The sequence below is a fragment of the Glycine soja genome, chromosome 12 (assembly GCF_004193775.1).
Source record: "Glycine soja cultivar W05 chromosome 12, ASM419377v2, whole genome shotgun sequence".
Lineage (NCBI taxonomy): Eukaryota > Viridiplantae > Streptophyta > Magnoliopsida > Fabales > Fabaceae > Glycine > Glycine soja.
In genome coordinates, this window is record NC_041013.1 from 22872320 (window position 1) to 22900183 (window position 27864).

Below are 27864 nucleotides of genomic sequence, written 5' to 3' on the forward strand. Positions count from 1 at the left end.
CATAAACATAGGTTTTCCCAAGGTTTTGTTTTGTTTTTCCAACAATATCTATATTGAAAAACATAGGTTTTCCATTCATATAGTGGCACAATGGTGTATGTAGAATTTTTATCCTAAAAAAATATTATGCATGCTAAATCATGAAAAACAGTTATGTGGTTTGGCTCTTGAAGATTTAGCAGGAATTTGTGTTATTGTCATATTCTTTTGAATTCATGTGGTTGGAATTGTTTGTATTATGTAGGTCATGTAGAAGTTGTACTAACTGTTGCCTTCAGTCCTGACGGACAACAACTGACAAGTGGTTCTGATGATACCACTGTTCGATTTACACTTGCACAGTTTTGACATTTAAAGATAATAAGTTACTTTGTTATCTGCTAATTAAATCAAGAAAAAGTCAATTGATGTTTTGTTATACTTCTCTTAGTATAAGGATAAAAATGATCAATTTAACTCATGCAAAACAAAGTTAGAATTGTTGGAAGTTGGTAATGCTCATGTTTACATTGCTATAGGAAAAAAAGTCTCGATAGCTTGTTTGATCTCTTATTATCCAGTACTATGCTACAAGGGAGGGGATAAGGATCAACAGGTGGGTAAGGAGAAAAAATGGGAAATAAAGGGAATGTTCATGTTATTAAATGTTGGGCTTAACCAAATGCTGAGATGGCTAGGAATAGTGGGTGGTGGGATAAGAGGGATGCTATTAAATACAAATGCTTTTATATTATTTATACAATAATTGTTATAATACTATTTTTTTTATCTCTCCCTCCATTACATCATCTATTGTTATAAGTTACTATAATATACTTTAATTTTATTTCTTTTCTTCCTATCCTTTTCATGGCTGTAAAAAAATATAAATCATTGAATATAATTTTATATTTTTTTACTGTGGTGCTTACTAATTTTCTTAAATAATATTTTAATTTATACATAATTTATATAAAAATTAATGATGAGCCTTTTATTTATATTGCAATCATTGTAAAAATTATTTTTAATAGTGGGACAAATAATGAGGATTATTTTTTCTCCGTTTCCATTACACCATCTATTGTTATAAGTTACTACTATAACATATTTTAATTTTTTTGAGGTTGTTTCCCTTTGTTTTCCAGTTTGCTTTGCTACGGTGTTTCCTTTGATTGCGAGGACTTAAGGTAATACCTTCCCTCTCAAGCATGAACTTTGCTTTGGTGTTCCTTTTGGTTGCTTTGGTTTTCCCTTTGCAACTGCACCTCTTTTTTGCTTGTTATGTATCTTTAGTTGTTCATCTCAAGGTGTGATTCTGTGATTGTTCATTTCGGTGGAGAGTTATGCATGTCTGTGTTCATGTTTTGTGCTTCTTTCCTGTATATTCTTTTTTCGCCTGTTTGGTGTTTTATTGTGGGGGTTTTCCTTCTTTGCTGACTTTGCTGCTTTTTTTGAGGTCGTTTCCCTTTGTTCTTCAGTTACCTTTGTTGCGGTGTTCCCTTTGGTTTCCAGGAGTCAAGGTAATACCTTACCATTGAAGCAGTGTTCCTTTTGGTTGCTTCGATTTCAAATCTAATTTAGAAAATGTCGTCTTATGTTCCTATTTTTCCATTTATAGGACCGTACCCAACAACAATAAACAACTCATTAAAAGCATCAAAATTGGGTTGAATTGGATATATAGAAGAATTCAAGCAAAGGTACGGTATTTTGTTTCCAATTGGGTTAAATTCGTTATGTTTGTTTTTGCCTTTAATATTATTTCTCATTTCGCAGAATTACCAAATTAGTAAACACAGCCCAACCAGTTCTCATGTTTCGCAATGAGGCAAGCTCACAACCATCCGGTTCTCGCCAGTTTTCAGCAAACCATTCATTTTTGTTGAGGTGAAGTGAATGTGCAGCCAAAGTTAAGGAAATATGTTGTTTTCAAATACTCTCTTGACTCAGAATTGATAAACACCATAATATAATAGACTCACTGCTAGATATTTTGTGAAATTTTTTTACAATGTAAATTCAATCTATAATTTCAATAAATTTAATTCTTAATCAAATTATAATTTTACTACCAAAAAAATGCAAATTTATGCAACGTAGCTAAACATCCGTGCATCCCACGGGTCACAGACTAGTAATTAATAAAAACAAACCCAATTGCATTTCCTTCAAACCAAGATCCCAAATGTAACACCTTTTCCCCCAATGAACCAAAGCTAATATTGAACCTTATACTTTCTAACAAATCTTCAAAAGCCAGTTTACAATGATTTGAACCTTATTCATGAAATCAAGTGGAAAAAGACAACTCTTTAAACACTACAACTATACATCCAGAAAAATCATTACATGCTCATAAAGGTATGCCAATCTTTCGAGTACTTTTCCCTGTTCAATTCCTGCAGAAGTTAATAAAAACAATAGATACACATCAGAGATGAAGAAGAGGCAAAATGTTAGAAGACATCTTAAACTCTATCATATGCAACCATCAAAGGAGTGTGGTTCACCACCATCCAACATATTCAATTAACCCACACCATACATGAATTTTGTTCTTACAAATGAAATCAATTTCAACATATAAACCCCAAACATTCTGCTGCACCCAAATCATAAGATTACAATAAAGAGCCCCAGATGTCAATCATGAGCAAAATTCCAGACAAGCCATTCAGTAAAAGATAAAAATTAATAAACAACTTGGACTAAACCCAACACTCCAAAGCCGTGAAGCCGCGTCGCCTCTACTGGGAAAGTGCAAAGCCATGCACAGTCGTCTCCTCGGTTGGACCCCAGTAGTGAAACCACATCACCTCGTTCCCGTCGCGATGCACCACACCTTCTCTTCCTCGTTGTTTAGCGTGGAGGCGACAGGCAACACGGCGAGGGCGGTGGTCAGGGTGGTCTTGTAGTGGTCCACGTCAGCGCCGACGGTGAAGGGGCGACCCACACGCCACCATCGAACTTGAATCAGCACCCACACACAACCGCCAAACTCGAAAAAGTAGCCACCCACCACTATCAAACTCAAACCAGCAACCACCCACCATCGTCAAACCCTCTTTTACAAAACCCTAGCAGAGCACACTTGGGGTTTTTTTAATTTCAGAGACAATAATATTGTTATCGGGTTAAGTAAGAAGGGCTATTTGGACCTTTCACTTCAAAATAAATGACGTTAGTTAGCGGAAATTATAAGGGTTCAAAAGAAATATATTCTAAGAAAAAGAATGCCGGTGTAATAAATCCAAAATTGAGGAAATAAAAGTGTAATTTACCATATAATTTATTATTATATTACAATCCAAATTCATTTTTAAGTGTTCAAACAAATTTGTCTTTTCTTTATATTGTTTTTTTAGAATTCGTGAAGAACATACTTTTGACTTCACCTAATTTATGTTAAAATTTGATCTTTACGTAACTTTGTCCTCTTTCTTGGTCTACCTCCTCATTGTTTGCTATAAATTGATTCCTTCCACATCATTTTTTTCATCATGCTCTCTTTGTATCCCTCACTGGCTCTCCAACTCTCGGTCTCTCTATCTTTTTTCACAAAATATTGATGGTGTTGGTGATCGTGGTTATACTGGTGTGATTTTTGCAGTCCATCATCACGTGGGGCCGTTGGAGCTTGTTGTTGTAAAAAGATCATTTTTTCATCATGCTTTCTCTGCATCCCTGACTAGCTCTCCATCTCTCAATCTCCCCCATCTTCTTGCACAAAATTGTGATGGTATTGGTGATAGCGGTTATACCAGTGTGATTTTTTGTATGACTTTTTGATGTTGCCAAAGGGGGAGAGAAACTAAAGGTAAATTTTATCTAAAAATTAGGCCATAAATTACAAATTTAAGGGGGAGTAAGGATGAGTGCACGCATTTCAAATCGTATATCGTTTATCTTGTTTTCAGATTGTTGTCATCATAAAAAAGGGGGAGATTGTAGATGCATATGCTATATGAAGCTTTTGATGATGCCAAAAAGATGAAACTATTCAACATTGATCTAAGTCAAGATCAAGAAATCAAGAGAAACAATTAACAATTAGTCCTTCATATGTTAAAAAAATCCCTTAAAAGAGTTTGCAAAGGTTTGACCTTAAGTTAATCTTTCAAAACACCTTACAAAGTTTTTAAGTAAAATTCAGTTTTGAAAAATATGTTTTTCTCTCTGGTAATCGATTAGTATAAAACTGAGTTTGCATTTCTCTCTTTCCTAAACTCCTTTAATTTATTGCATTTTAATTTTACTTTACATATTTTAAAGAAGTATCAAATGAATTGTTCTTTACTTCTTTTCTATTAAGTCTGCATATTCCATTTAAAGAGAAAATTAAAATTTATTAGGCGAAATTTTTTAAACTTAATTCACCCTCTCTTAAGTTATTGAGGCCACTTGTTTAACAACATTAAGATATATAATTATTGGATTCCAGTTTAAAGCAAGAATAAGATCATTTAATAACTTTGTTTTACTTATTTGTTATGCATTCAATTTTTTTTTAAATATAAGATTTTTTTAATTAATTAATAACACAAATATTTAATACCATATATATACACATTTTCTAAAACTTAAATTTTGTCAAATTATTTAACTCATAACTATATCTTTTAAAAGAAAATCTTATAAAAGTATGATTTATTTTACAAACTTAATTATGAAAATGGTATTTCTTTAGTCAATATATATATATATATATATATATATATATATATATATATATAATAGTAGCTTTAAAGAGTAAAAATTAAACACATGATGACCAAATATTATATATGTGTGTGTGTGTGTGTGTGTGTGTGTGTGTGTGTGTGTGTGTGTGTGTGTGTGTGTGTGTGTGTGTGTGTGTGTGTGTGTGTGTGTGTGTGTGTGTGTGTGTGTGTGTGTGTGTGTGTGTGTGTGTGTGTGTGTGTGTGTGTGTGTGTGTGTGTGTGTGTGTGTGTGTGAAAATCAAATTATATTGGTATAATTTTTAAAAAAATACATCAATTTTTTACCATTGATTAAGTAATGATCTAACGATTTTAGCATAAACATGTTAGTGAGACACGTGACCTAATTAATTTAGCATGAATGGTGCTTTCGCACACGAGTCAGACTCTGTTGAACACTTCCTTGTGCCTAACCTTAGCCTCCCATCTTCATGCGTGTCCTTGTTCTTGATCTCAGAGACATAAATCCAACATATTCTTTGCGCTTTGCCTAACTCTCTGGTGCTGACCGCCACATCAATGTGGTGGAGTTCGCTTCCTGAGGGCCCATATGCTCGTCTTGCCCATAATGTTCACGATGGTGGGTCAGATCATGCGGTAAAGTGTATGCCATCATAGTGTTCATGGTGGTCTACGACTGCATCGTGGTGAAACCAAAGATGGTGCCTTCAAAAGAGGTGGTTCATTTAGCGGAATTGGGTGCTGCAAGGTGAGAGCAACACAAAGGGAAAGAGGAGAAGGGTATACGATTAATTGTTGAAGACGGTGTACGATTGAAAAAACAAAGAACAAGTTGGATTTTTTTATTAGTTGAGAAAATTGGATGTGAAAACCAATTTAATAAATCATTTGTTAGTTGAACAAAGCACCAAAAATCATTTATTTCATTTGTTTACATATGACTACAACTGAGACAGAAAAAATCCCTGCACCTTGAGTCCCTTTGAGGTATCTAAGAATTTGAAAAGAAGCTTGTTTATGATTTAAGGTGGGATCAACAACAAATTGGCTCAGATGTTGCACAACATATGTAATGTTTGGCCTTGTGTTAGTCAGATTGATCAATCTCCCAATTAATCTCCTATAAGAGGAAGCATCTTCTGCTGAAAGAGGAGACCCTGAGTGTTGATGCAACTTGGTTGTGTAATTACAAGGGGTAGACATCGGCTTAGAGCCAAGCATGCCAGCATCATTGAGAATCTCTAATGGATCTTTTCTTTGACAAAGATTTATACCTGTAGAGCTTCTAGCTACCTCGAAACCCAAAAAGTACCTTAAATCTCCTAAGTCCTTTATTTTGAAAGCACTATCCAATAGATGTGTAATTCTTTGAATTTTAGACAAATCATTGCCTGACAAGACAATGTCATCAACATAAACTAGTAAAACAACAATTGTGTTGGAACCATGCTTAATAAACAAAGAATGGTCAGAAGTACATTGTTTGTATCCATGTGAAATCAGAAAAGATTATAATCTGACAGACCATTGCCTACTAGATTGTTTCATGCCACATAAGGACCTTTGAAGCTTGCAAACTAGCCTTGGTCTGGCCACCTGCATACCTTGAGGGATACCATGTACACTTCTTCATTTAAATCACCATGTAAGAAAGCATTGTTCACATCCAGTTGCTTGAAATGCCATTGATTGATAGCATCTAAATACAATAAAAGTCTCACTGTGGTTAGTTTGGCTACTGAAGTGAAAGTATCTAGATAGTTTTGTCCTTCCACCTAAGTATAGCCTTTAGCCACTAGCCTGGCTTTATACCTCTCTATTGAACCATCAGATTTGTGCTTGATCTTATACACCCATTTACATCCAATTGTAGTATTGTGCTTAGGAAGATCTGTAAGAATCCAAGTATCATTAAGTTCTAGTGCTTTAATCTCTGCATTCATGGCCTCAATCCAATTAGGGTCTTGAGATGCTTCATTGTATGACCGAGGTTCAACATTTTGTGTGATAGATGAAACAACATTGTGATAAGAGGGGGATAGTCTGGTATAGGAAAGGACAAAACTAAGAGGATAGAGACTAGTACCTGTAGAGTGATTGGCAATGGTTGATGATGGATATGTGACATGGAAGTCTTTATATTTACTTGGTCTGTGTATTTTTCTCATGGATCTTCTATATGTATGAATGGATTTTTGTGAGGTTGAGGAATCAAAATTATCATTGGATACAAGCATGACAAGATCACTTAGTGACTCTGAAGAAGAATCATCAAACTGATCAATGACATGAGATGAAGGAGTAGGCATAGGTAGGACAATGATAGGATCTGGTTTAGTTTGATCAGTGAATGAAAAGCAATCCTCATAGAAAATGACATTTCTAGAGATAGAAATAACCCTGGTTTTGAGATCAAAGGTGATATATACTTTTGTATGTGGCTTGAAACCCGAAAAGATAGAAGTAGCAACTCTTAAGTCAAGCTTCTTTCTATTGGCTGTCATAGTGCTAGAAAAGCATAAACAACCAAATACCCTTAAAGATTCAATATCATAGATGGTTCCATGTAGTTTTTAATAAGAGGTTCAATTTCCAAGAAAAGGGGTAGGCATGCAATTAACAAGGACAACAAAATAAATTAAGGCATAAGACCAAAGAGCATATGGTAAATTAGACTAAAATAACAAGGATCGAGTTACATTTAATGTATGTTCATGTTTTATTTCTACAATCTCATTCTGTTGAGGAGTTTCAACATAGGAACATTGATGTACAATGCCAATATCATCATAAAATTGTTTCATAATAAAATCTGGTCCATTGTCTCATCTAATTACCTTTACTTTTGATTCAAACTGTCTTTCAACATTGACAATAAAATTCTTTATATAAGAAAAACACAAACAAATCTTGAATAATCATCTACTATAGTGAGAAAATATTTGTAACCATTTAAAGAATTTACATTGAAAGGGCCCCAGATATCAACATGTATAAGAGACAAAGCACAAGAAGAATGAGAATCACTGCTAGGAAAAGACAATTTTTTCTGTTTTGAATGATGACAAGTCTCACATATGAATTGTTTGTCTGATGTAAGAATAGGATAAAATTGTTTTAACAACAACCATCTTTCATAAGATGGGTGACCAAGTCTAAAATGCTACAAATATATGGGTATTTATTACATGAAAAGGCTGAAATGCTAGAAACACTAGGACAGATAGGGACAATAATGGAATTGGAGTTGTATTCCCTATGACGCTTGAGAGGAACCATCTTGAGTGTGTAAAAACCTTCCACCATATCAACTGTACCAATCCTCTGTAGGTTCTATATATCCTATATAAAAAATTTGTCATTCATGAAGGTTAGTTTGCAGAACAAAGAAGAGACTAATTTGGATACTGAAATCAAATTGAATTGACAACTAGGTATGTATAGAACATCCTCTAGGTATAAAAATTGAGAAAATTGAACTCTACCTACATGGGTTGCAGTGACTTTATAACCATTAGGAAGTCTAACAATTATATGGTTTATCTTTTTGCATAAAGAAAACAAATGAGTCAAGGATCCACTCATCTTGACTGGTCTTGCTTACACTACAAGTAATGGATAGTACACTATCTTTATTGTTAACTGTACCAATTTGATTCAAATGTAAATTGTGTTTTGCTATTGCAGTAGTGCCATCAAAGCTTTATATTGCTAAGAGGTTAACTTCACATCCTCATTTTGTGCTTCTGGATTCCTTTCTTGAGTTGAGTTATCACCTTCTTCTTTCTCAACACTAGATGTTTGAACCTTGAGACTTGTGTCCAGGAGGGTAACCATGCTTTCTGTAACACTCATCTACAGTGTGGTTAGTGAAACCACAATATATGCAAAGCTTGCTTCCTTTTCCTCTTGGGTTCCCTCTGCCAAAGCCACCTTGGTTTCCTCTTCCTCCTCTGGAAGTATAATTATGAGGAAAACCATTATTTCTATAACACTTGTCAACAATGTGATTGTCTTTACCACACTAGGTGCACAAATCTTTTGAGTTAGATGAATTAGTGTTGACCACATTAATCAGACTTGTGTTTCTCATTACATCATTATTGGTAAGTTGTCTTTCTTGCTGAGCAACATATGAGAAAACCTTAGCTATGCTAGGCAATGGATCCATCATCAATACATTAGATCTAATAGTGTTAAATTGATAATTTAGGCTTCTAAGAAATTGCATAACCCGATCTTGTTTCTTCCTCTCCATAATACTAGTAAGAGCATCATACATACACTTTGGATCAAATGAACACACTGGATCATGTTTGTAACTTGTCTAATAGATGTCATGTCCTGTTGCAATTTTATAAAGTAATCAATTATGGTTTGATCACCTTGTTTGATAGATGCCATGTCCTATTGCAATTCTCAAATTCTTAGCAAATCCCCTTGTGAATACCTCGATTTCAAATCTTTCCATATGTCTCTTGCATCATCCATCCAAAGGATGCTTTGTCTAATCGAATGTGAGACTGAGTGAACAAGCCAAGAAAGCGCCATATTATTACACCTCTTCCAAGTTGTATGAAGTGTATGGTTTGATGCATATCTTTGAATAGATCCATCGAGAAATTCGAATTTATTTTTTGCACTCAATGCAGTAAGCATTGATCAACTCCACAAGTTGAATTTGTCGAATCAATTACTGGAGAAACCAAAGCAATTGCAAGATTTTCTCCTGAATTAAGATAGTATGGGTTGTGTATATTTAGATATTGATCTTTCAAAGATGAATTGTTAGTCATGTTGAAGAAATCAAAAGGAAACTAAAGAAGAAGCAAGAGAAGAGAGTTGCACAACAGAGCTTTTCAATGGAAGAGCTCTGATACCATCATAAATCTCGTGCCTGCCATGGATAAATGTAAAGCTTGTAGAGGAAGTTAAAGAGCAAAAAAGATATAAGAAGCATGAATGAATTAGCTCACAAAGTTGGTCATTATAGTTTATTATATAATTAGTTACAAGAGTAACTAACTCACAACTAACTAAACTAACTCTAGTTACATAGAGATTAACCAATTAACCAACTAAGCTAACTCTAGTTACATAATAATCCATGCTAAGAACAACAACACAAATTAAGACAATTATTATCTTTTGTGATCATGTACTTATTTTGTAAAAGCATGATGTGATTTCTATGAGAAGAAGCACGCCTTGGATTATTATCTTTTCTATTTTTTTAGTAATACAATTTTGGTTCAATTAAATTTGTTCAATTCTCATTCACATGGCATGTTATTTTTTGTTCAATCATTATTATGTGAGAAGTGGAGTTATGTTGTAGTAAGGTTTTGAAATTTTGGCAACTACGTGGAATAAAAAGAAAAATTATTTGATATAAAAAATAGAATGTAAACATCCTAGATGATTGCAAATTATATGAGAATCAATGCATAAATTATGGGACAGTGATTATTTGTAGGGAGTACTTTAAGATTGTTGGCGATTTTTTTCCTTATGGAGAACACAATCTATTTTATACAAGAAAAAGGGTAACTTAGTGGCTTACAAATTAAATGATTTGCCTTTTGTTTACGTGCTTCTCAAATTAAGAATCAAGTTATACCATTTTGAGCTAATATTTATTTTGAAACCTGCCAATTGAAACACGCATGCTGCAATAGAAAGACCAACCTAAAAAGGCTAAAATCAGTCCTTAATTATTGCTATATAAGTTTGGCTTATGCTTTTGTTTCTTAATGTCTGCCATGCAGATTGTTTTATAGTATGAAATTATTCACGTAACATCATTCAAAGGCAGTGATCCTCAAGAAAATAGTAGCAACAAATATGACTGAAGCTAGCCTTTACCTAACTCAAAGGTCATTGTTTGAATTCTCTTAATTTCCTTTTAAGACCTTTTTTTTACTTCAATTATGTCTCAAACAATGAAACAATTAACAAATAAGCTAGTTAATTGTTAGATGAAATAAAGAATTTCGAGCTAATATTTATTTTCATTAAAGAAGGATACTAGAGTTTGTTACATGTTGTATCAAAACTCCAGGATTAAACACATTACATGATCTGCAACATATCAAAATTGTTAAAATATGATACAAATTTCTAGAATAGAAAAGAAGGTCCTAGAAGCTCATGATTTATCTAGAAGTTAAATGTACTAAAAAAGTATAAGAGTATTGTTAAGAAAAATCTAGAAAGATTTAGGATCTAAGTAAACGATAGTATTTTAGACTATTGTATAAAGTCTAGAAAAATCTATCTTTAGAGGTATGATGCCATCAACCTTGCTTCCCTATAAATAAGCTTACAACACCTTAATGTAATGAGTTTTAAAAATCAATGTAAGCTCCTCCTTTCATTGTCTAAGATCTATACGGACACTAAGTCATCTACTACTAATTAATATTTCTAATTGCACCTCCATCCTACACCCAACTATCAATCACCATCCAAACAAGTAACTATCTTTCTATTCCCCTAAAATACTAACAAGAATTAACCACAAAAATACCATATCCCTCCATAAAGACCCAACCATGTGTACCTAATCAAGATCTATATATGCTACATAAAGTGTTCCCTGTAAGATTGCCAACAGAGCAACAAAATAATTCAAATGCAATTCCCTTCATTAAGACTCACCCATGTGTATCACCCTCCAAGCAATCCTAATGTGATGATCTGCCATTGAACCTCATCCCAACCTAATATTCATTTATGCAGAATCACAACAAAGTCACATAGCATAAAACCAAAATTGTTAAAAACATAAACTAGCTCATTAAAAATATTAAGTTGAGGGATAGTAAAGAAGAGGACATAAAAGTTTTCTAATTATAAACTACACCTTGCAATAAATAGTGGTAGAACTAAAATATAGGTAGACAATTATTTTAATTAGTCCAAATCCAAAACCTCAAAATTTAACTAACTGTTTTAATTCTTTAAACATGAATGTACGATAAATGCTAAACAAAATACCCTAATTCTACTAGTTATTCCAATATGTTTTTAACTATATATTTCAACCTTCACTTGATATTTTGCAATTGTCTTTGTCTAACCCTCTTCAAGAACACCCTATCCTATTCTTCCAACTTGATATCCACAATAAAAACACAAATTTTGACAGCAAATGCGATATTAAACAACAAGTCATAGTTGAAAATAAATAAAAAATTTGACAACATGCTTAAATTGACAAGAAAACTTACCAAAATTAGGGAGATGACTTTTGGGGACAATTACAACTATCATGAAATGCATATTGACCACATGCTTTACATAGCCGAGTTCATTTTTTTGTTGTTGTTCAACAACTTTCTCCTTGCCACCCTTGATTTGCTTACCACTTCCTTTTGTCTTGGACAATTGCGGTGGAAGAATTTCCACATTTGTAGGAATATTGGAGCCAATAAAGACCTGCAAATCATTAGTCTTAGTTGGTTTAGAATCCCCTTCATACTCAATCAATTGCTTTTCAATGTTCATAGCTCCATTCATCACGAGAAACAATTTTTCCTTACAATGTCCAACCTTGTCCTTACACGTAAATAAGTGGTTCCATACATATGAAATCTGCTTGCTCTCATTTTCTGGCTTAGAACACGTATCTAGGAAATTGTTGGCAATATCAAAATAAGTTTTCTATTTCCCAACTTAGTCCACCTATGCACAATGTAATTACTTGATATCTCATTTAAACCTTCCCCTTTCAAGACAAAAAGTATGTGCAAACAAAGTATGCCTTGAGACTAAAACATTCTGCAAGAACAAATTGTAGTGTGATTGGAAGGATTATAAACCACCTCTTGTAGTTTACCATTGGCTTCATTGTTATCAGTTACATGAAATTTTTCCATTCCATCTCTCTTTCATACCTTTAACTCCACAATATAAACATGATATCCATAACTCATCTTGAAAAATATAAAAGTTAACATGAGAATAAACATATTTTCCCTGCTTCTCTAAACTATGATCTAACTTTAGTGATGGCATGGAATGAAGCAAATTATTGTGAGCCAATAACTCCTTCTGCCTTTGTGCTTCTGTTGCAGAATCAAACCTCATCCAAAATTCAATCAAGCTAACATAAGGATTCAAAAAATTACCAAATAAAAAATTCTCACTTTCTGATCTTCATGTTGTTCTCTATATCCTAACCAAAAATATGTCTTTAAAGTAAGTTGAGATCCACATGCTTTGAATATCATATATATGTGAAAGCCAATCATTATTTTCTAACATAAATAGACTAACTATAGATTCCTATGTTGGCTCAAAATCATTTGGTGTCTCTGATCTCCAAAAACAAGACTTGAAATTATTATCATCGAAATCCTTGTTAGCATTCAAAGAGAGACCTACTTTTTTAGAAATTTTTTCATAATGTGCCACATATAGAATCTATGAGAAGAAAAATTAAAAATCTTCTCTATAAAAATTTTCATAGCAAGGTCTTGATCTATTATTATAAGAGTTGGCTGACGTCCCCTCATTGCTTCCAAAATTTTTTCAAACAACCATATGAATGAATCAATTTTCTCATCTACTAAAAAGCCCACTCCAAAAGTAACACATTGTCTATGGTGATTTATTTCGGTAAATGGGGAAAAAACCATTGTATATTTGTATGTTCTATATGAAGTATCAAATGAGATCACATCCCCAAACAATGAATAATTATTCCTACAAATACCATCTTCCTAAAAACATATTTTAGTCTACCTTCACCATCTACCTCATATGTGATGAAATCCTACCCTCCAAGGGCATTGGATAGAAGACTCCAAGAAGATTGGGTTAGAGATGCAAGAGAAGGCCCTAGGGTTCACATGAGCTTTAGGGTAGATTTCGGGCCCAAGGGCTAAGTACGAGTCCACTTATATTTGTACATATTAGATTAAGGTTTCATTATTTTTGGGCCTTGTATTTAGGGCTCCATAATGTAGGTAGGGTACCCTAGAAATGTAGGATTTTTTAACCCTTGTATTTTAGGGCACCTAGACTAGTTTTTGTATTAGGGGTATTTTTGTAATTTCACATGCATTAAGTGAATATTTGATGCGTGTGTTGGAAAATAAATTTAATTGAATTGGGAGAATCCCAATACAATTAAATTTTAGAGGGGGGGTGAGCATTTGCTTGCTACACCCCATTGTCACATCATATAGTCACACTTTGTGCATGTCCTTCATGCTTTACATGTTTCATGACACTTAAGCACACTTATTGGAGAATATTGGACTTGATCTTGGATTAGTGGACTAAACCATAGATAAAATTCTCTAATCATAATTAGTGAAATTTTGGCTCCACATTCAATTTCAAATTCAAGTGAAATTTGAATAGAAATTCAAATTTTCCTCCAATTTTGTGTGACACTTAGGCTATAAATAGAGGTCATGTGTGTGTATTTTTTCAACTTTGATCATTTGAGAATTAAACTTCAAAGTTTAGACCTCTTTTGAGGCACAAAATTTCGTGCTCCTTCTCTCCCTCCTCTCATCTTCTCCTAACTTCAAGCTCTTATCCATGGCTTCCTATAGTGGTGGGCTTCTTCTTGACTCATCTTCTCCTTGAAGTGGCATCTCCAATCATCATTCTTCCATCTCCATTTTGCTGTCATTAATCTTAAAGAAGCAAAGGACTCCATTAATGAAGAAGATCCAAGGCCTACAAGCTCTACATGGAGCTACATCATGTGGTATCAAGAGCATCTTCGTTTAGGTGATGTTCTTTTGCTTCCTCTATCTTTTTGTTCAGTCAATTCACTTTAATTACTTGTTCTTCATCTTATTCTCCCTGTATATCCTCCATTGTCTTGTGGTTTGGTGCTGTTTAGAGTAGATTAAAAAAAATAAACCGATTAAATCTTAGATCTACACTTGTTCTTGCATTTCTATGGTTCAAATTTTATAGATCTACTCTTGAATCATGTTTTTGTGTTGATTTTAGGTTCTATCATTTTTCAGTCATAATCTTCTTGTGCTGAACCTTTAGATCTAAATTTTCTTCCAAAATATTGATTAGAAAAAAAACACAAAAATCTAAGTGTAAATCACTTAATCCATGTTGTCTTAGAGTCATGTTTAGTCATAATAATTGTCACATTATGTTCTAAGTTTGTGTTGAATTTTGATTCTGTTGATTGAATTTTAGATACATTTGTTCATGTATTCTTGTCATTCTTAGCCTATTTTTTTTTTTATTTTGAGTCTAATTCATACATGTTATTTAGTTCATAACATGTTCTATATCAATTCCTAGAAGTAGTCTTGTTGTTGAACTTTGTTTTGTTTTCTAAGTTTCCTATATGATGTCTATGAAGAAATTGAGATGTGGTCCTGAGTTGTGGCTGTATTTGTGAATCAAAATAAGTCTTAAACTCTCTTGAATTTTTTTATTCAAGACATTTGCATAAGCAAATACAAATTGTAATTATCCAAGCCTTAAGCAACATAAACACTACTCTTAATTTCTAGGTTGAAATCGCTGGTGCTGGCAGCTTAAACATACGAACTTCTAAAAATTACTAAGAATTGGTCATCGCAAATTTTGAGTCTAAATTTTTACTAAATTTTCTAGACATCTGGAAAAAATTATAAAAAAATAACCAAGTGATTTGGACAAAAGGAAAAAATAAGAAAAATCACACAAGTTGGCAGGAAAATTAGTATCCAGAAAAGAAAAAAAAAGTGAAAGGGAAGTGTGCTTGTTGTTTTGGCTCAAAATTTGTTCTATAATTGGTGCCTATTTTTTACCAATCTTAGTTCTGAAATTTCAATTCAAAATTAGTGTGAAAACAAGTGCCAAAACTAGAGGTTTCTTGAGTTTTTTTTTTGTTTTTTTTTACTCTACTTTAGATCCATTCTAAGTTTCTCTTTGAGTCCTAACTTGATTTTATGTGATTTTCATTGCTTTAATTGTTGAATAATCCTTGAAAATTTATCTTGTTAAAACTCTATTGGTTTAGCTTTCATTTCATTTTTTCGTCTTTGGTTATTGCTTGTCTCTTTGTTTCCTAGTTTGTGAGTTGCCATATAGGGAATTGGAAAGGAGGATTGGTATCATCCCTTGAAGAATTTGAGTCAAGAAGCAAGGGGCTAACCACCTTAAGAGCTATTGGACTAAGAAGCACTCCAAATTGAGTGAAACACAAAAGATAGAATAGCCACCAAAATTGAGGACTTTTTTTTGTAATTGACAATTTGCTTTGCTTTCAAATTTTGTAACAAAAAGGTCTTTCATTGGAAGTAAGTTGGGAGCCTCCAATAGGTCACCCTACTTCCATTTGTGTGTAATAATTTTAGGCAATTTTCCCTTAGGATAGTGAGTGTTTTGTTGGGAACCTTAAATGAGATCATCCAAACACTTTTAGGATCCGCCTAGTTTGCATTTCTTGCACTTTAATTTCTTGCTTACTTTCATAGCTTATTTCCTTTACCTTCCATTATCAAACCGCCTAGATAGCTTGCCTTTTACCAATTAGTTTTTACCTTATCTTTCACACATCTTTTAATGTTTATTTTGGCTAGTTTCAATCATAGTTTCTTTTACCTTTTGTTTTCAAACCCCCAACAAGAAAGAACCATAACTTAGGAACCAACATGAGTCTTCATTCTTCATCTAGTGTTAATGGTGAGGGTTCTACTCCTAAGGACCCCTTGTATAAGATATTAGATGAGTTGAAATCCCTTAAGTTGTGGAAAGATAAACAAGAGAGAAAAGAAAACGAAAAAAAAAGAGTGAAAGAAATAACTCAAGATGAAAGAGAGAAAATAAGAAAGGAAGAAAGAAGAAAAATAATGAAAGAAATGAAAAAAGAAAAACATGTCTCTTATTGTAGTCATGACTCTTGCAAGAGTTTAAGTGAAGAACTTAGCGACTATTATAAAGGGCGCCATAGTTCACATACTAAACATCATTCCCAAAGAAGAGAAAAGGATAGAAGACCTCAAGAGGTTAACATTAGGCTCCCATATTTTCATGGAAAAGATAATGTTGAGGCCTACTTAGATTGGGAAATGAAGGTTGAACAACTCTTTGCTTGCCATCATATTAGCGAAGAGAGAAAAGTTCCATTGGCTACCCTTAGCTTTCAACGGTATGCCCTCTATTGGTGAACTTTCCTTGTTAGGGAACAAAGGATTCATGGGGATCCTCCAGTAGAGTATTGGAATGATCTTAAGAGTGTCCTTAGGAAGAGACACATTCCCTCCTACTATGAAAAAGAGCTTATGGACAAGCTCCAAAGGCTTAGACAAGGGATTATGAGTGTTGAAGAATATAGACAACAAATGGAACTACTCCTTTTAAGAGCTGGACTTAGGGAGGAGGAAAGAACAAGCATAGCTAGGTTTCTTAGTGGGCTTAATATGGAAGTGAGGGACAAGGTTGAACTCCTTCCATATAGGGACCTAGATGAGCTAGTCCAACTTTGTATAAGAGTGGAGCAATAACTTAAAAGAAAGCCTTCAAAATCTTATGGCTTTCACTCTTATCCAAGGAAGGACCAAGCCCAAGGAATTTTGGGGGCTGCACCTTCAAAACCCAAGGAAGATAAGGGTAAGACCATAGAGAAATCTACCCCTAAGACTAGTTCCCAAGAAAGGACGAGCAACATTAAATGCTTCAAATGTCTTAGGAGAAGTCACATTGCCTCTCAATGCCCCATAAAGAAAACCATGATTATGAGGGGTCAAGACATTTATAGTAGTCAAGAGGAGACTACTTCTTCCCCTTCCTCTAGTGGAAGTGAAGATGAAGTAAGGGGCGAAGAGTCTAGTGAGGAAGTCTACCTCCATGAAGAAGGTGACCTCCTAATAGTTAGAAGGCTCCTTGGAGGTCAATCTTGTGATCTATCTCAATCCTAAAGAGAGAACATCTTTCATACAAGATGCAAAATTTTAGATAAAACTTGTTCTCTCATTGTGGATAGTGGATCTTGTTGCAATTGTTGTAGCACAAGATTAGTTTCCAAGTTGAACCTCTCTATTATTCTCCACCCAAAACCTTATAAACTTCAATGGCTCAATGAACAAGGGGAAATGATAGTTAACCAACAAGTGAAGGTACCTTTCTCCATCAGGACATATAAGGATGAAGTTAATTGTGATATAGTTCTCAAAGAGGCAGGGCATATTCTTTTAGGAAGGCCATGGCAATTTGATAGGAAGATCATTTACAATGGCCTAACTAATGAGATTACCTTCACCCATCTTGGCACTAAATTTGTGTTGCATCCTCAAACACCTTCATAGGTGGCCAAAGATCAACTAACTATGAAAGATAAGAGGGATGAGGAAGAAAAACTAGAAAATCAAAAGAAAAAGAAGGATAGTAAGGCCTTCTCTTCAAAGGCCAAGGGGAAGGAAAAAGAGGAAAAGGATTCCTCCAAGAAGATTGTTAAGAAGGAAAATCATTTTGCAACAAAATGTGATATCAAAAGAGCACTCCTTCTTAAACAATCTTTCTACCTTCTCCTATCAAGGGAAACATCCCTTAGCACCACCATACCTCTTGAGCTTGAGGTTATTCCTCAAGTAAAGGAGTTGTTGGATGAGGGTTTGGTTCATAAGAGCTTAAATACTTGTGCTTTGTTGGTGCCCAAAATAGGTATTATGAGGCACTAAATCCCTATGATAGGTGGTATGATGAATGTGTTGAGTGGTGCAACCATCTTTTGTAAAATCAATCATGCACTCAACATCTTCATGATTTGTGTACATAGGGACTCATTAGGTAGGTTTGTTCTTATTTTTTGTTTCAATACAAACCTAGGTGCTCATATGGGACACCTTAGGTTTGTCGAAATCTTTTTTAGGAATAACCAACATTAAAATAAAGAAAAAGGTATGTTTTATTCCATTACTTTCTTTAACTTTTTAAATAGTGATCAAGGGCTTCCCATGAACCCTAAGAGAATAAAGGTCATTCCTGAGTGGCCTACTCCACCAAGTATAAGGGAAATTTAGGGCTTCAATGACTTAACAAACTTTTACAAAAGGATTGTCCCATATTTTTCTATACTTGTAGCACCACTCATTGAGTTGGTGAGGAACTATGTTCTTTCATGGGAAGATGGTTAGGAAAGGGGTTTTTAGTCCTTACCCTACTCTAACATACCCAACATCACTAATACATATGTTTTTATTCTTTTTACAAGTGTTGAGGAAAGAATCCCTGAGTTTCAAGAACCTCTAGATTTGAGGTCAAATCCTTTTCAAGGGGGAGAGAATGATGCAATCCTACCCCCCAAGGGCATTGGATAGAAGACTCCAAGAAGATTGGGCCAGAGATGCAAGAGAAGACCCTAGGGTTCTCATGAACCTTAGGGTAGATTTCGGGCCCATGGGCTAAGTATGACTCCACTTATCTTTGTACATATTAGATTAATGTTTCATTATTTTTGGGCCTTGTATTTAGGGCTCCATAATGTAGGTAGGGTACCCTAGAAATGTAGGATTTTTCATCTCTTGTATTTTAGGACACCTAGACTAGTTTTTGTATTAGGGGTAGTTTTATAATTTCACATGCATTAAGTGAATATTTGATGCGTGTGTTGGAAAATAAATTTAATTGAATTGGGAGAATCCCAATACAATTAAATTTTAGAGAGGGGGTGAGCATTTGCTTGCTACACCCCATTGCCACATCATATAGTCACACTTTGTGCATGTCCTTCATGCTTTACATGCTTCATGACACCTAAGCACACTTAGTGGAGAATCTTGGACTTGATCTTGGATTAGTGGGCTAAACCATAGCTAAAATTCACTAATCATAATTAGTGAAATTTTGGCTCCACAAATTCAATTTCTAATTCAAGTGAAATTTGAATAGAAATTCAAATTTCCCTCCAATTCGGTGTGATACTTAGGCTATAAATATAGGTCATGTGTGTGCATTTTTTTTTTAATTTTGATCATTTGAGAATTACACTTCAAAATTCAGACATCTTTTGAGACACAAAATTTTGTGCTCCTTCTCTCCCTCTCCCTGCTCTCATCTTCTCCTACTTTCAAGCTCTAATTCATGACTTCCTATAGCGGTGAGCTTCTTCTTGACTCATCTACTCCTTGAAGTGACATCCCCAATCATCATTCTTCCATCTCCATTCCGCTGCCATTCATCTTCAAGAAGCAAAGGACTCTATTAATAAAAAAAGATCCAAGGCCTACAAGTTCCACATGGAACTACATCAATGTGCATAATAGAATGATGGATCTGCTTCTTGTTTCCTCTTAAAATTATAATAAAAACATGTGCATCAAAATCTTTATGCAAGGTTTTTAAATCTCTTGAATAATGTTGGAGATCCCTCTATGTACACCCAACATTTTCATAGCCCCAACTTGCTCTTTAAATAAATGAAATGTTTTAGAAGCCCCAACATTTTCTCTATTAAATGCAAACAATAATCACTTGTGAATAGGATTAACTTTTCTTGCTAATCTCAAAAAATGTTTCTCCGTAGGTCAAGTTTATATTTACCATCATCTACCCGTTTGAAAACAACCTTTACATTGCATCCTACTCTAGTAAGACTCCTTCTTCTAGTCTTAACAGTTAATTTGCCTTCGCCCACCACTTTTTTCTTATTTGGTTTGTAACCTTCTTTTGAGCAAACAAAATACTTCCACGGTATATTCCCTTCGTTATCTTTAGTCTCCAATGAACGACGCGCACCGAAGCCAACATTAATGGCATAATCTGTGTAAAATTGTTCACCTTCGTCTAAAGTCTCAAATTATTGTCCAACTTTAGGCTTTAAGTTTTCATCACGATTTGCATTTAGTAGTATTCATTTGTCTAAAAAAAACACATAATATAAATAAAATTATTTTAAAAAAATTAATATATTGTTAATAACAACATAACATGTGAATAATGGTTTGATAGAGGTTACACACGTGTTGGTGACATAAGACTTGTTGAGTTGGTGTTAGAAGAGGCATGGGGCAAAGGATTTTGCACCTCTTCCATAACAGTTACATGTACAATGATCATATAAATAAAAAAAATTAGCATATGAATATATTGGATACTATAATTAAAGAATATATATTAAAAAGTGTAACATGCAGTTTGCAATTTGCCGCTCCCTCAATGATTGTTATGCATAATCCAACACAATTCCAATATATAGTTGTTTACTCTATAATATAATAATAGTACCCACAATACACCACACTAGCATGCCTCCCCCCAAACCATAATATTTGATGCGATACATGAATCAGCACACCATCCCAAAATAAAAACAAAATATACCTAACAAAACTGATTTTCCACCAATGACATAGCACCTCTAATAAACATGATAATTAGAATAGCAAAATAGGAAAAGGAAAGAATATTGAACCTACCATTTGTCAAACAAAGGAGTTTGGAAGGTGTGACAGAATTGTACGGTAAAGAAGGGAAGGGAGAGAAGAGGGAAGAAGAATGTGTGCGCTTTAATGAAGGGAAGGGACGTTCGTGAGAGAAGAAGAGACGACATGTTTGGGTTTAGAGGAAAGGGGTCACATGACCTTTATTTAGTGAGTAATCTAATCTGAATCGTAAATTAAGATCCAATCCTCTCATCTCTCACATTAACATTTTTCTCACCTAAAATATCCTCTTCTATATGGCATATCATATGGGAGGAATATATATTATATAAAAGTAAGAAGATTAAATGTAGATTCTATAACCAAACATAAATGTCAAAATTTATTGTCGGATAATCACTTAAAAAATCATGTGATTTTCTTACATTAAATCTTAACATGTATGATTATACGTCAAAAATTAATCTTCTCACTCATTTAAGATATTTACTCTCATAAAATATGTCATATATATATTAACTAGAACAATGTTGGTCTCTTAAACAAAGGGACTAAAATTGCACAAATACAATACCCGAAGGACTAAAATTAAGCGATTACAATACTTGAAAACCATGCAATTAAGCCATAATAATAAAAAGCTACCTAAAATTTCAAAATATTTTTAATATTAATATGATTTTATAAAAACATTATTGATTTTCTATCAATTTTTTAAAATATGAATAGGGTAAATATTCATTTTTGTGCTTAAATTTATTAGGCGCTAAAAGTTAGCTCCTTGAAAGAAAAACTAAAATTGTCCCCAAATTTGCAAAATGTGCAACAAAGTAGTCCAACCATTTTTCCGTTAACTCAAACTCTTAAGCTTACATGAAACTTTCGATGATGAGATGAAATGGATGGTTGTCACATGTCATACATATGATTTTCATGTGTCAAAAAGTTGAATTTTTTATTTGGTCTCTAAAATTAACTACGTGTTGTCATTTTAATCTCTAAAGTGAATAACATCTTGGTCTTAAACTTAAGTACCTATTGTCATTTTAGTCCGTGAAACTGAAAACACTTTTGAATTTTTAATTAAGTGTCACACTACATATAAATGGTTAGCATAGTGATAATAAATGATATTTGGTTATAATGATAACTATTTATGATAATACAAAATGAATGAAAAATAATTGTCAATTATAAAAACAAGAAATATTATATTTTATATTTAAAATCACTATAATTTATATATTATATTTTATTAAGTTAAGATTCTAACAAATAATATTATAACAATGATAAACAACAATACGTTTAATTGAAAATAATATTATGTTGAAAATTAAATTAGTTTTTATAAGAATTAAATTATATGTATATATATACTAACAAATAATTTATTTTAAAAGTCAGTATATTTATTTAAGGAGGAAATTAAAAAGTAAAGATATACACAATGAATCATTTTATTCGACCAAAATTTAAGACAAAATTAGATATTTATATTTTTTTTTCACCTTTTATTGTATTGTATTATTTTGTATATTTCAACATAATTAATATAATGGGTAAATTATATTTTATACTTAATTTTGTAGGTTGTATATTCTAACACAACAGACGAGAATTACCTTCTGCATTGGGAGTATAATGAGTGAACTATATTTTATGTTCAATTTTGTAGGTCATATATTTTTAACTTATAATGAGCCATATCCTCTAATATCCAATTGTTGAACAACGAAGGATGTGTAAGAAAATGATTAGAACATTTTTATTTTTCATGTCCTTTTATACTCAATCTTTATAATGAGTCCAATTTTTTTTTAAGTGTCTTTTCATCATTAACATTATTTCATAAAAGATTAATTAATTAATCAAACATTCTACACATATTAATAGCATATAACATAATAACTTAATTTGGGTAGAATATCCGGTTTAGAACCTTATAGAATCTTGTTAGTAATGTTCTAGATTTAACACGTACTAGTGTGACATAATCACTAATAAGTTAATTTTATATTTATAATATAATTTAAATGGAAGAATTGCAAAAAGAATAGGAGAGAATATGACAAATTGCAAAAAGAATAGGAGAGAATATCACAACGTCTATGCTAATAATTTCATGCAACATAAGACTTAATTGAAAATTTAAAAGTGTTTTCAAAGATAAAAAATGACAATACATATTGAGTTCAAGGACCAAAATGTTCGTAAGTAATTAAATTTTATGAACTAAAATGACAATAAATTTTTAAGTTAATAAATCACATTGAAAAATCTAATTTTTAACACTTGACAATAAAGTAAATGACACATAAAAATCACATGAATAATACATGCATGCACAATCGTTTGAGTTAACAAAAAAACTAACACTAGGGTTAATTTGTTGTAATTTTTATAAATTTAAGAACATAAATTTAATTTTTTATCTTTAAGGAACCTAACAATCAGCATCAAACAAATTTAAAGACAAAAATAAGTATTTATCCATATTAATATGATAATATGATTTTATATACTTACATTAATGTTTTTAGATCCGTACCAAAGTGGGACGCTGCTTACAACCGGCTGTGACCATGCTTGAGCCTTTTCGTTCAGGAAAAGGATTTTTTTTTTAGTACTCCTTTTTTTATGAGTAGGAAAAGGATTTGTAGTGAGTCACTTATGTCTATTTTGAGAACAATTAACGTGACACATTAATTCTTCACAAAAAAAAAAAGTGAAACATTAATTCTTCACAACCCGCCGGACAAACGAGATAGCAAACGCCAAATTTCAAGTTAATATTGCAATCTAAACCTTAACTCCCCTGAAAGCTAGCGTTGTTCTAAATTAACATAAAACTAACCCTCTAATAAAGATGCATCTATCAAACTTCAACCAAAATGCACCAAAAAAATTAGTGGTAAATAGTGAATTTCATACCTACACCATATATTTACTTACAATTTCATTCCTATATTATCAAAATCATTAATTTAGTCTAAATTTTGTAAATGTATGAACAATTTAATCTTACCGACAAGTTTCATCAATTTTTGTTAACAGAGTGTCAAATTTTGATGACATAATAAATCCACGTATAGGGATCGTTTCAAATCAGACAACAGTGTTTTTAATTAAATTATTAGTATTTTTTATTTTAATTTTAAAATTTATAAAAGATAGCGACTATTTTAAGAAGACTCTTCCTAATTTCATAATAATACTTTATTCTACAACAACAAAATGATCCTAATAAATATAACATAATGACAAAATAGTTCGCAATAATATAGTGAAGATAAAAATGTGCATGTACCATTAAACTGTAAATTTTGTTTAATACATATAACTAAGAGATCCTCATCATTATCAAACGGAATTAAACCATCCTCAAATCCTATTCCTAATACCAAATGAAACACCTTTTGAAACTCACTATATCAACTTTAAGCCCTACATAGGTCATGAACAGTCCAAATATTCATCAGGACAGTCTCCAATCCACAAGGAGGAATCAAACAAAAACGGTGACCACAAACCAAACACCACCGTCCACCAGTGATGTGTAACTAACGTAGCACCCATTGTTCAATCCCTCTCACAAAAGGTAAAAAGAAAGAAGATAAATGAAAGGTCAATTTTTTTAGTAACTTAATAAAAGATTAAAAAATGCACATACTACAACTAATAATTTGATTGACACATAGTCACATACCTAGCCCAACTGGTGACTTTCACTTTTACCACGTGAATTTGTCACATCATCTTTCACATGCCACATCACCAAAAATGTTAATGAAAGCGGAAGAGACTTAATAATAGGATTAAATTGTCTGAACATTTACAGAATAATGAACTAACTTGATCATTTCATGGCATAGGGACTAAATTAAGGGCAAGTGTAAAGTAAAGGATCGAAATTGGTCATTTATCCTGATTTTAATGTAAACCTTTTTATATACATTATCTAATTTAATTTGGTCACCAACTAGAACCCACAGTAACCTGCATGAGACCTAACAAATTTAATTTGAATTATCTAATTTGTTTTATACACATATACCCCACATGTCACCAGTGTTGAGTGAAAGTTGAAAAGAAACAGAAGCCGTACAAAATATGTAAAATGAATTTAAAACGTGCTATGATTCAATAGCAAATTCACTTAGTATATTGGTAACTCGAATAATCTAAAAACATAAAATTAGGTAGCATCCAATAACTGTACAGGAGCATAAATGAGCATTTGAGTAAACAAATTATCGAAACTTGAGACATGGGGCTTAGAAGAAAAGAAGCTAATGGGGAAAAAACAGCTTTACTTCCAGCAAAGGCCTTCTTTACTTACCACCTCATACGAATTTTTCTATGCTCGCAGTCAATGTTGACTTGGGCACAGCACCAATAACTGTATCTTTCTTCTCACCATTCTTGAAGATCATAACAGTAGGGATGCTTCGAATTCCATACCGAGTAGCGGTTGAAGGGCTCTCATCCGTGTTGAGTTTGTAACACTTGAGCTTCCCAGCATATTGCTTTGCCAGTTCATCTATTATAGGGTGAATCATTCGGCAGGGACCACACCATGGCGCCCAGAATTCAACCAAAACAGCAGATTCAGATTCAAGGACAAGGGATTGCCAATTTGCATCAGTAATAGGAGCCACTGCAATATGTAATAATCAAAATGATTTCATTTCAATTAGTATTTCTCTCAACCAAGCAAAATTTTAAGTTAGTATTTTTCTCAACCAAATAAAATTTATCTGGGTATGAACAAAAAGAGATTATGTGTATCCACAAGAATTTGATTACAATGATGCTGCGCTGAAATGGAGAACAAGCAAACCAGATAAAAAAAAAAAAAACACAAGCAGGCAAATGGAAAAAAAAAAAACAACTAAAAGCACACAATCTATGCTTATGTTTGTTGCAATTAGAAAAAACAACTACAAACAAACAATCTATGCTTATGTTTTGTTGATTAATCTATGCTTATGTTTTGTTGATTAATCTGTCACGAGTTGTCCATGTTTGGAAATTGACTAGTTTTAGGTTGGCTGACAACCCTCCTCTTTTACCTGAGCTAAGATCTAGCTATGAAACCATAGACAGTTTAATTTATGCTTATGGTGATTAATAAGAGAAAAAACTTACCTAACCAATCAATAGACCTTCTTACTAGATTTATTTAATCAATGCAAAGGAAATACACAGATGACAAAAGTTAGACATAACACCTTAGGCAAAATAAAAGTTGGCATAAAAGGTCAACACTAATTATTGAGATGAAACTCTAATTTTATTGGACAACAATGCCTAACGCATTATGCACCTAGGTTTAGTCCATACTCCATACACAAAACCTATGGATCATGTGCATGTCTGAGAACATCACTATCACTTCACACACCAACAAAAACGAAAGCCATCAATGCTCCATCAATAACCTCAACATTGAAAATGGGTATGCCAATGCCGTACATCAATGATCAATTCATTAACTCCATGAGGAGGTTACCATGAGAAAATAAACAGGAGAACTATCAACACCAGTGCAATTCAAAATCAAAATCAATTTTCACATCAATCCAAGATCACTTCCTACCCTACCAAACCATCTTCATATTGATGCATTTCATACTTTCTCAAGCAAGGCAAAATATCAAATATTCAATCAATTAATTTAAAAACAAAGAAAAAAATATCAATCAATTAGCTATGGTTCAACAGTTGATATGCGTGTCGAGCGGTGCTAGTCAAAGCCTTATGTTCTAACAGTGGACTTCATGGGAAACTCATACAAGTGGAATTTCTTTTCGTACTTAATTTCAACATCACAACTTAAAAGTTCATCAGCAATTAAGCAACAAAATCCAACATTTGTTTTATTTTATTTTATTTATTGCCACGAAAATATAAAGCCACAGAAGAAAAAAAAAGGTTAAATTTAATTTCATCTTTCGGTGTCTGAAAATACAACAATTTTTAATTTCAGAACAATTATTTATTTCAGTCTCTACAAAAACTTCAAAAATCACATGACCAGAAATCAAATCCTTACAACTTGCTTAAGAAACTCAGCTATCTACCACCAGGCTTCGTTGGTTCACATGCATTGAATCGGTACTAAAAACGAAGAATCTTTTTTTATAATTATATTTTCAAGAATAAAAATAAAATATTAACAGAGAAGAAAAAAATGGAAGCTGACCTTCGACGGCGGTATCCTGAGCCTCACATACGACGCGCGCGGCGCGTGAAGCGATTCTGCGAGCGGGGGACGCAACTAAGCGCGTGGCGGCGGCGGGTCTGAGCCTGAGGCCGGCGCAGTGCGGGAGCAAAACGGAGGTCCGGCTGGTGGCAGCCGGGGAGAAGGCGGCGGTGGGGAGACGCACGACGGCGAGGGAGTCGAAGAGAGTGACCATTGTGAAATTAATGGAAGCAGAGAGAGATCTGAGTTGAGAGATCTAAGTGTGTTGTGTGTGGGGAAAGAGGAGTGAAGAGAGAAACGGAGCGGAGTGTTGTGTGGATGAGGATGAGGTGGTGGAACTGATGAAGTAATATTTTCAATAGGTTCCACCAATGGAACCTCGCCATGTCACCACTCCTAAATACTTGTGCAACCCTCGCTTCATTTGTAACTTGTGGTGGGAAATAAAATACATTTTTTCTTTTTATTTTTTTAAATGTATGCTAGAAACATTGTGCCACATTTTTTGTTTGCTCCGGTTATATTCCACAGGTTATTTTAGTTCATTTTTATTTTTTAATTATTGTAATTAGGATTTTTTACTTATTTATGCCGGTTATACTATTAATCTTGGATTTGAGATTTATTTACACTT

The 27864-nt window shown here is 33.1% G+C and overlaps 1 protein-coding gene, 1 long non-coding RNA gene and 1 pseudogene across 2 annotated transcripts; 1 reads left to right on the plus strand and 2 right to left on the minus strand.

Annotated features, from left to right (window-relative positions):
* The first annotated feature begins 1075 nt into the window (after nucleotides 1–1075).
* Nucleotides 1076–2027, plus strand: LOC114379196. Its single transcript, XR_003659440.1, has 4 exons — nucleotides 1076–1169; nucleotides 1439–1502; nucleotides 1601–1682; nucleotides 1759–2027. It is a non-coding gene; the product is annotated as an uncharacterized LOC114379196 (long non-coding RNA).
* Nucleotides 2028–11901: 9874 nt separating this feature from the next.
* LOC114378879 lies at nucleotides 11902–12884 on the minus strand (annotated as a pseudogene).
* A 12243-nt stretch (nucleotides 12885–25127) lies between these two features.
* Nucleotides 25128–27596, minus strand: LOC114380506 (thioredoxin-like). The gene is made up of 2 exons (XM_028339598.1): nucleotides 27231–27596; nucleotides 25128–25682 (listed from the first exon to the last, which is right to left on the minus strand). The coding sequence occupies exons 1-2, from the start codon at nucleotides 27442–27444 to the stop codon at nucleotides 25369–25371; spliced, it is 528 nt and encodes a 175-aa protein (XP_028195399.1). The 5' UTR covers nucleotides 27445–27596; the 3' UTR covers nucleotides 25128–25368.
* Between the last annotated feature and the right edge of the window lie 268 nt (nucleotides 27597–27864).

Excerpts from the sequence above, each read along its gene's own strand:
- LOC114380506 (XM_028339598.1), bottom strand. The coding sequence starts at position 27,444 with ATGGTCACTCTCTTCGACTCCCTCGCCGTCGTGCGTCTCCCCACCGCC. Across the intron at positions 25,683-27,230 it reads TCAGGATACCGCCGTCGAAG|TGGCTCCTATTACTGATGCA; the intron begins GTCAGCTTCCAT and ends TACATATTGCAG.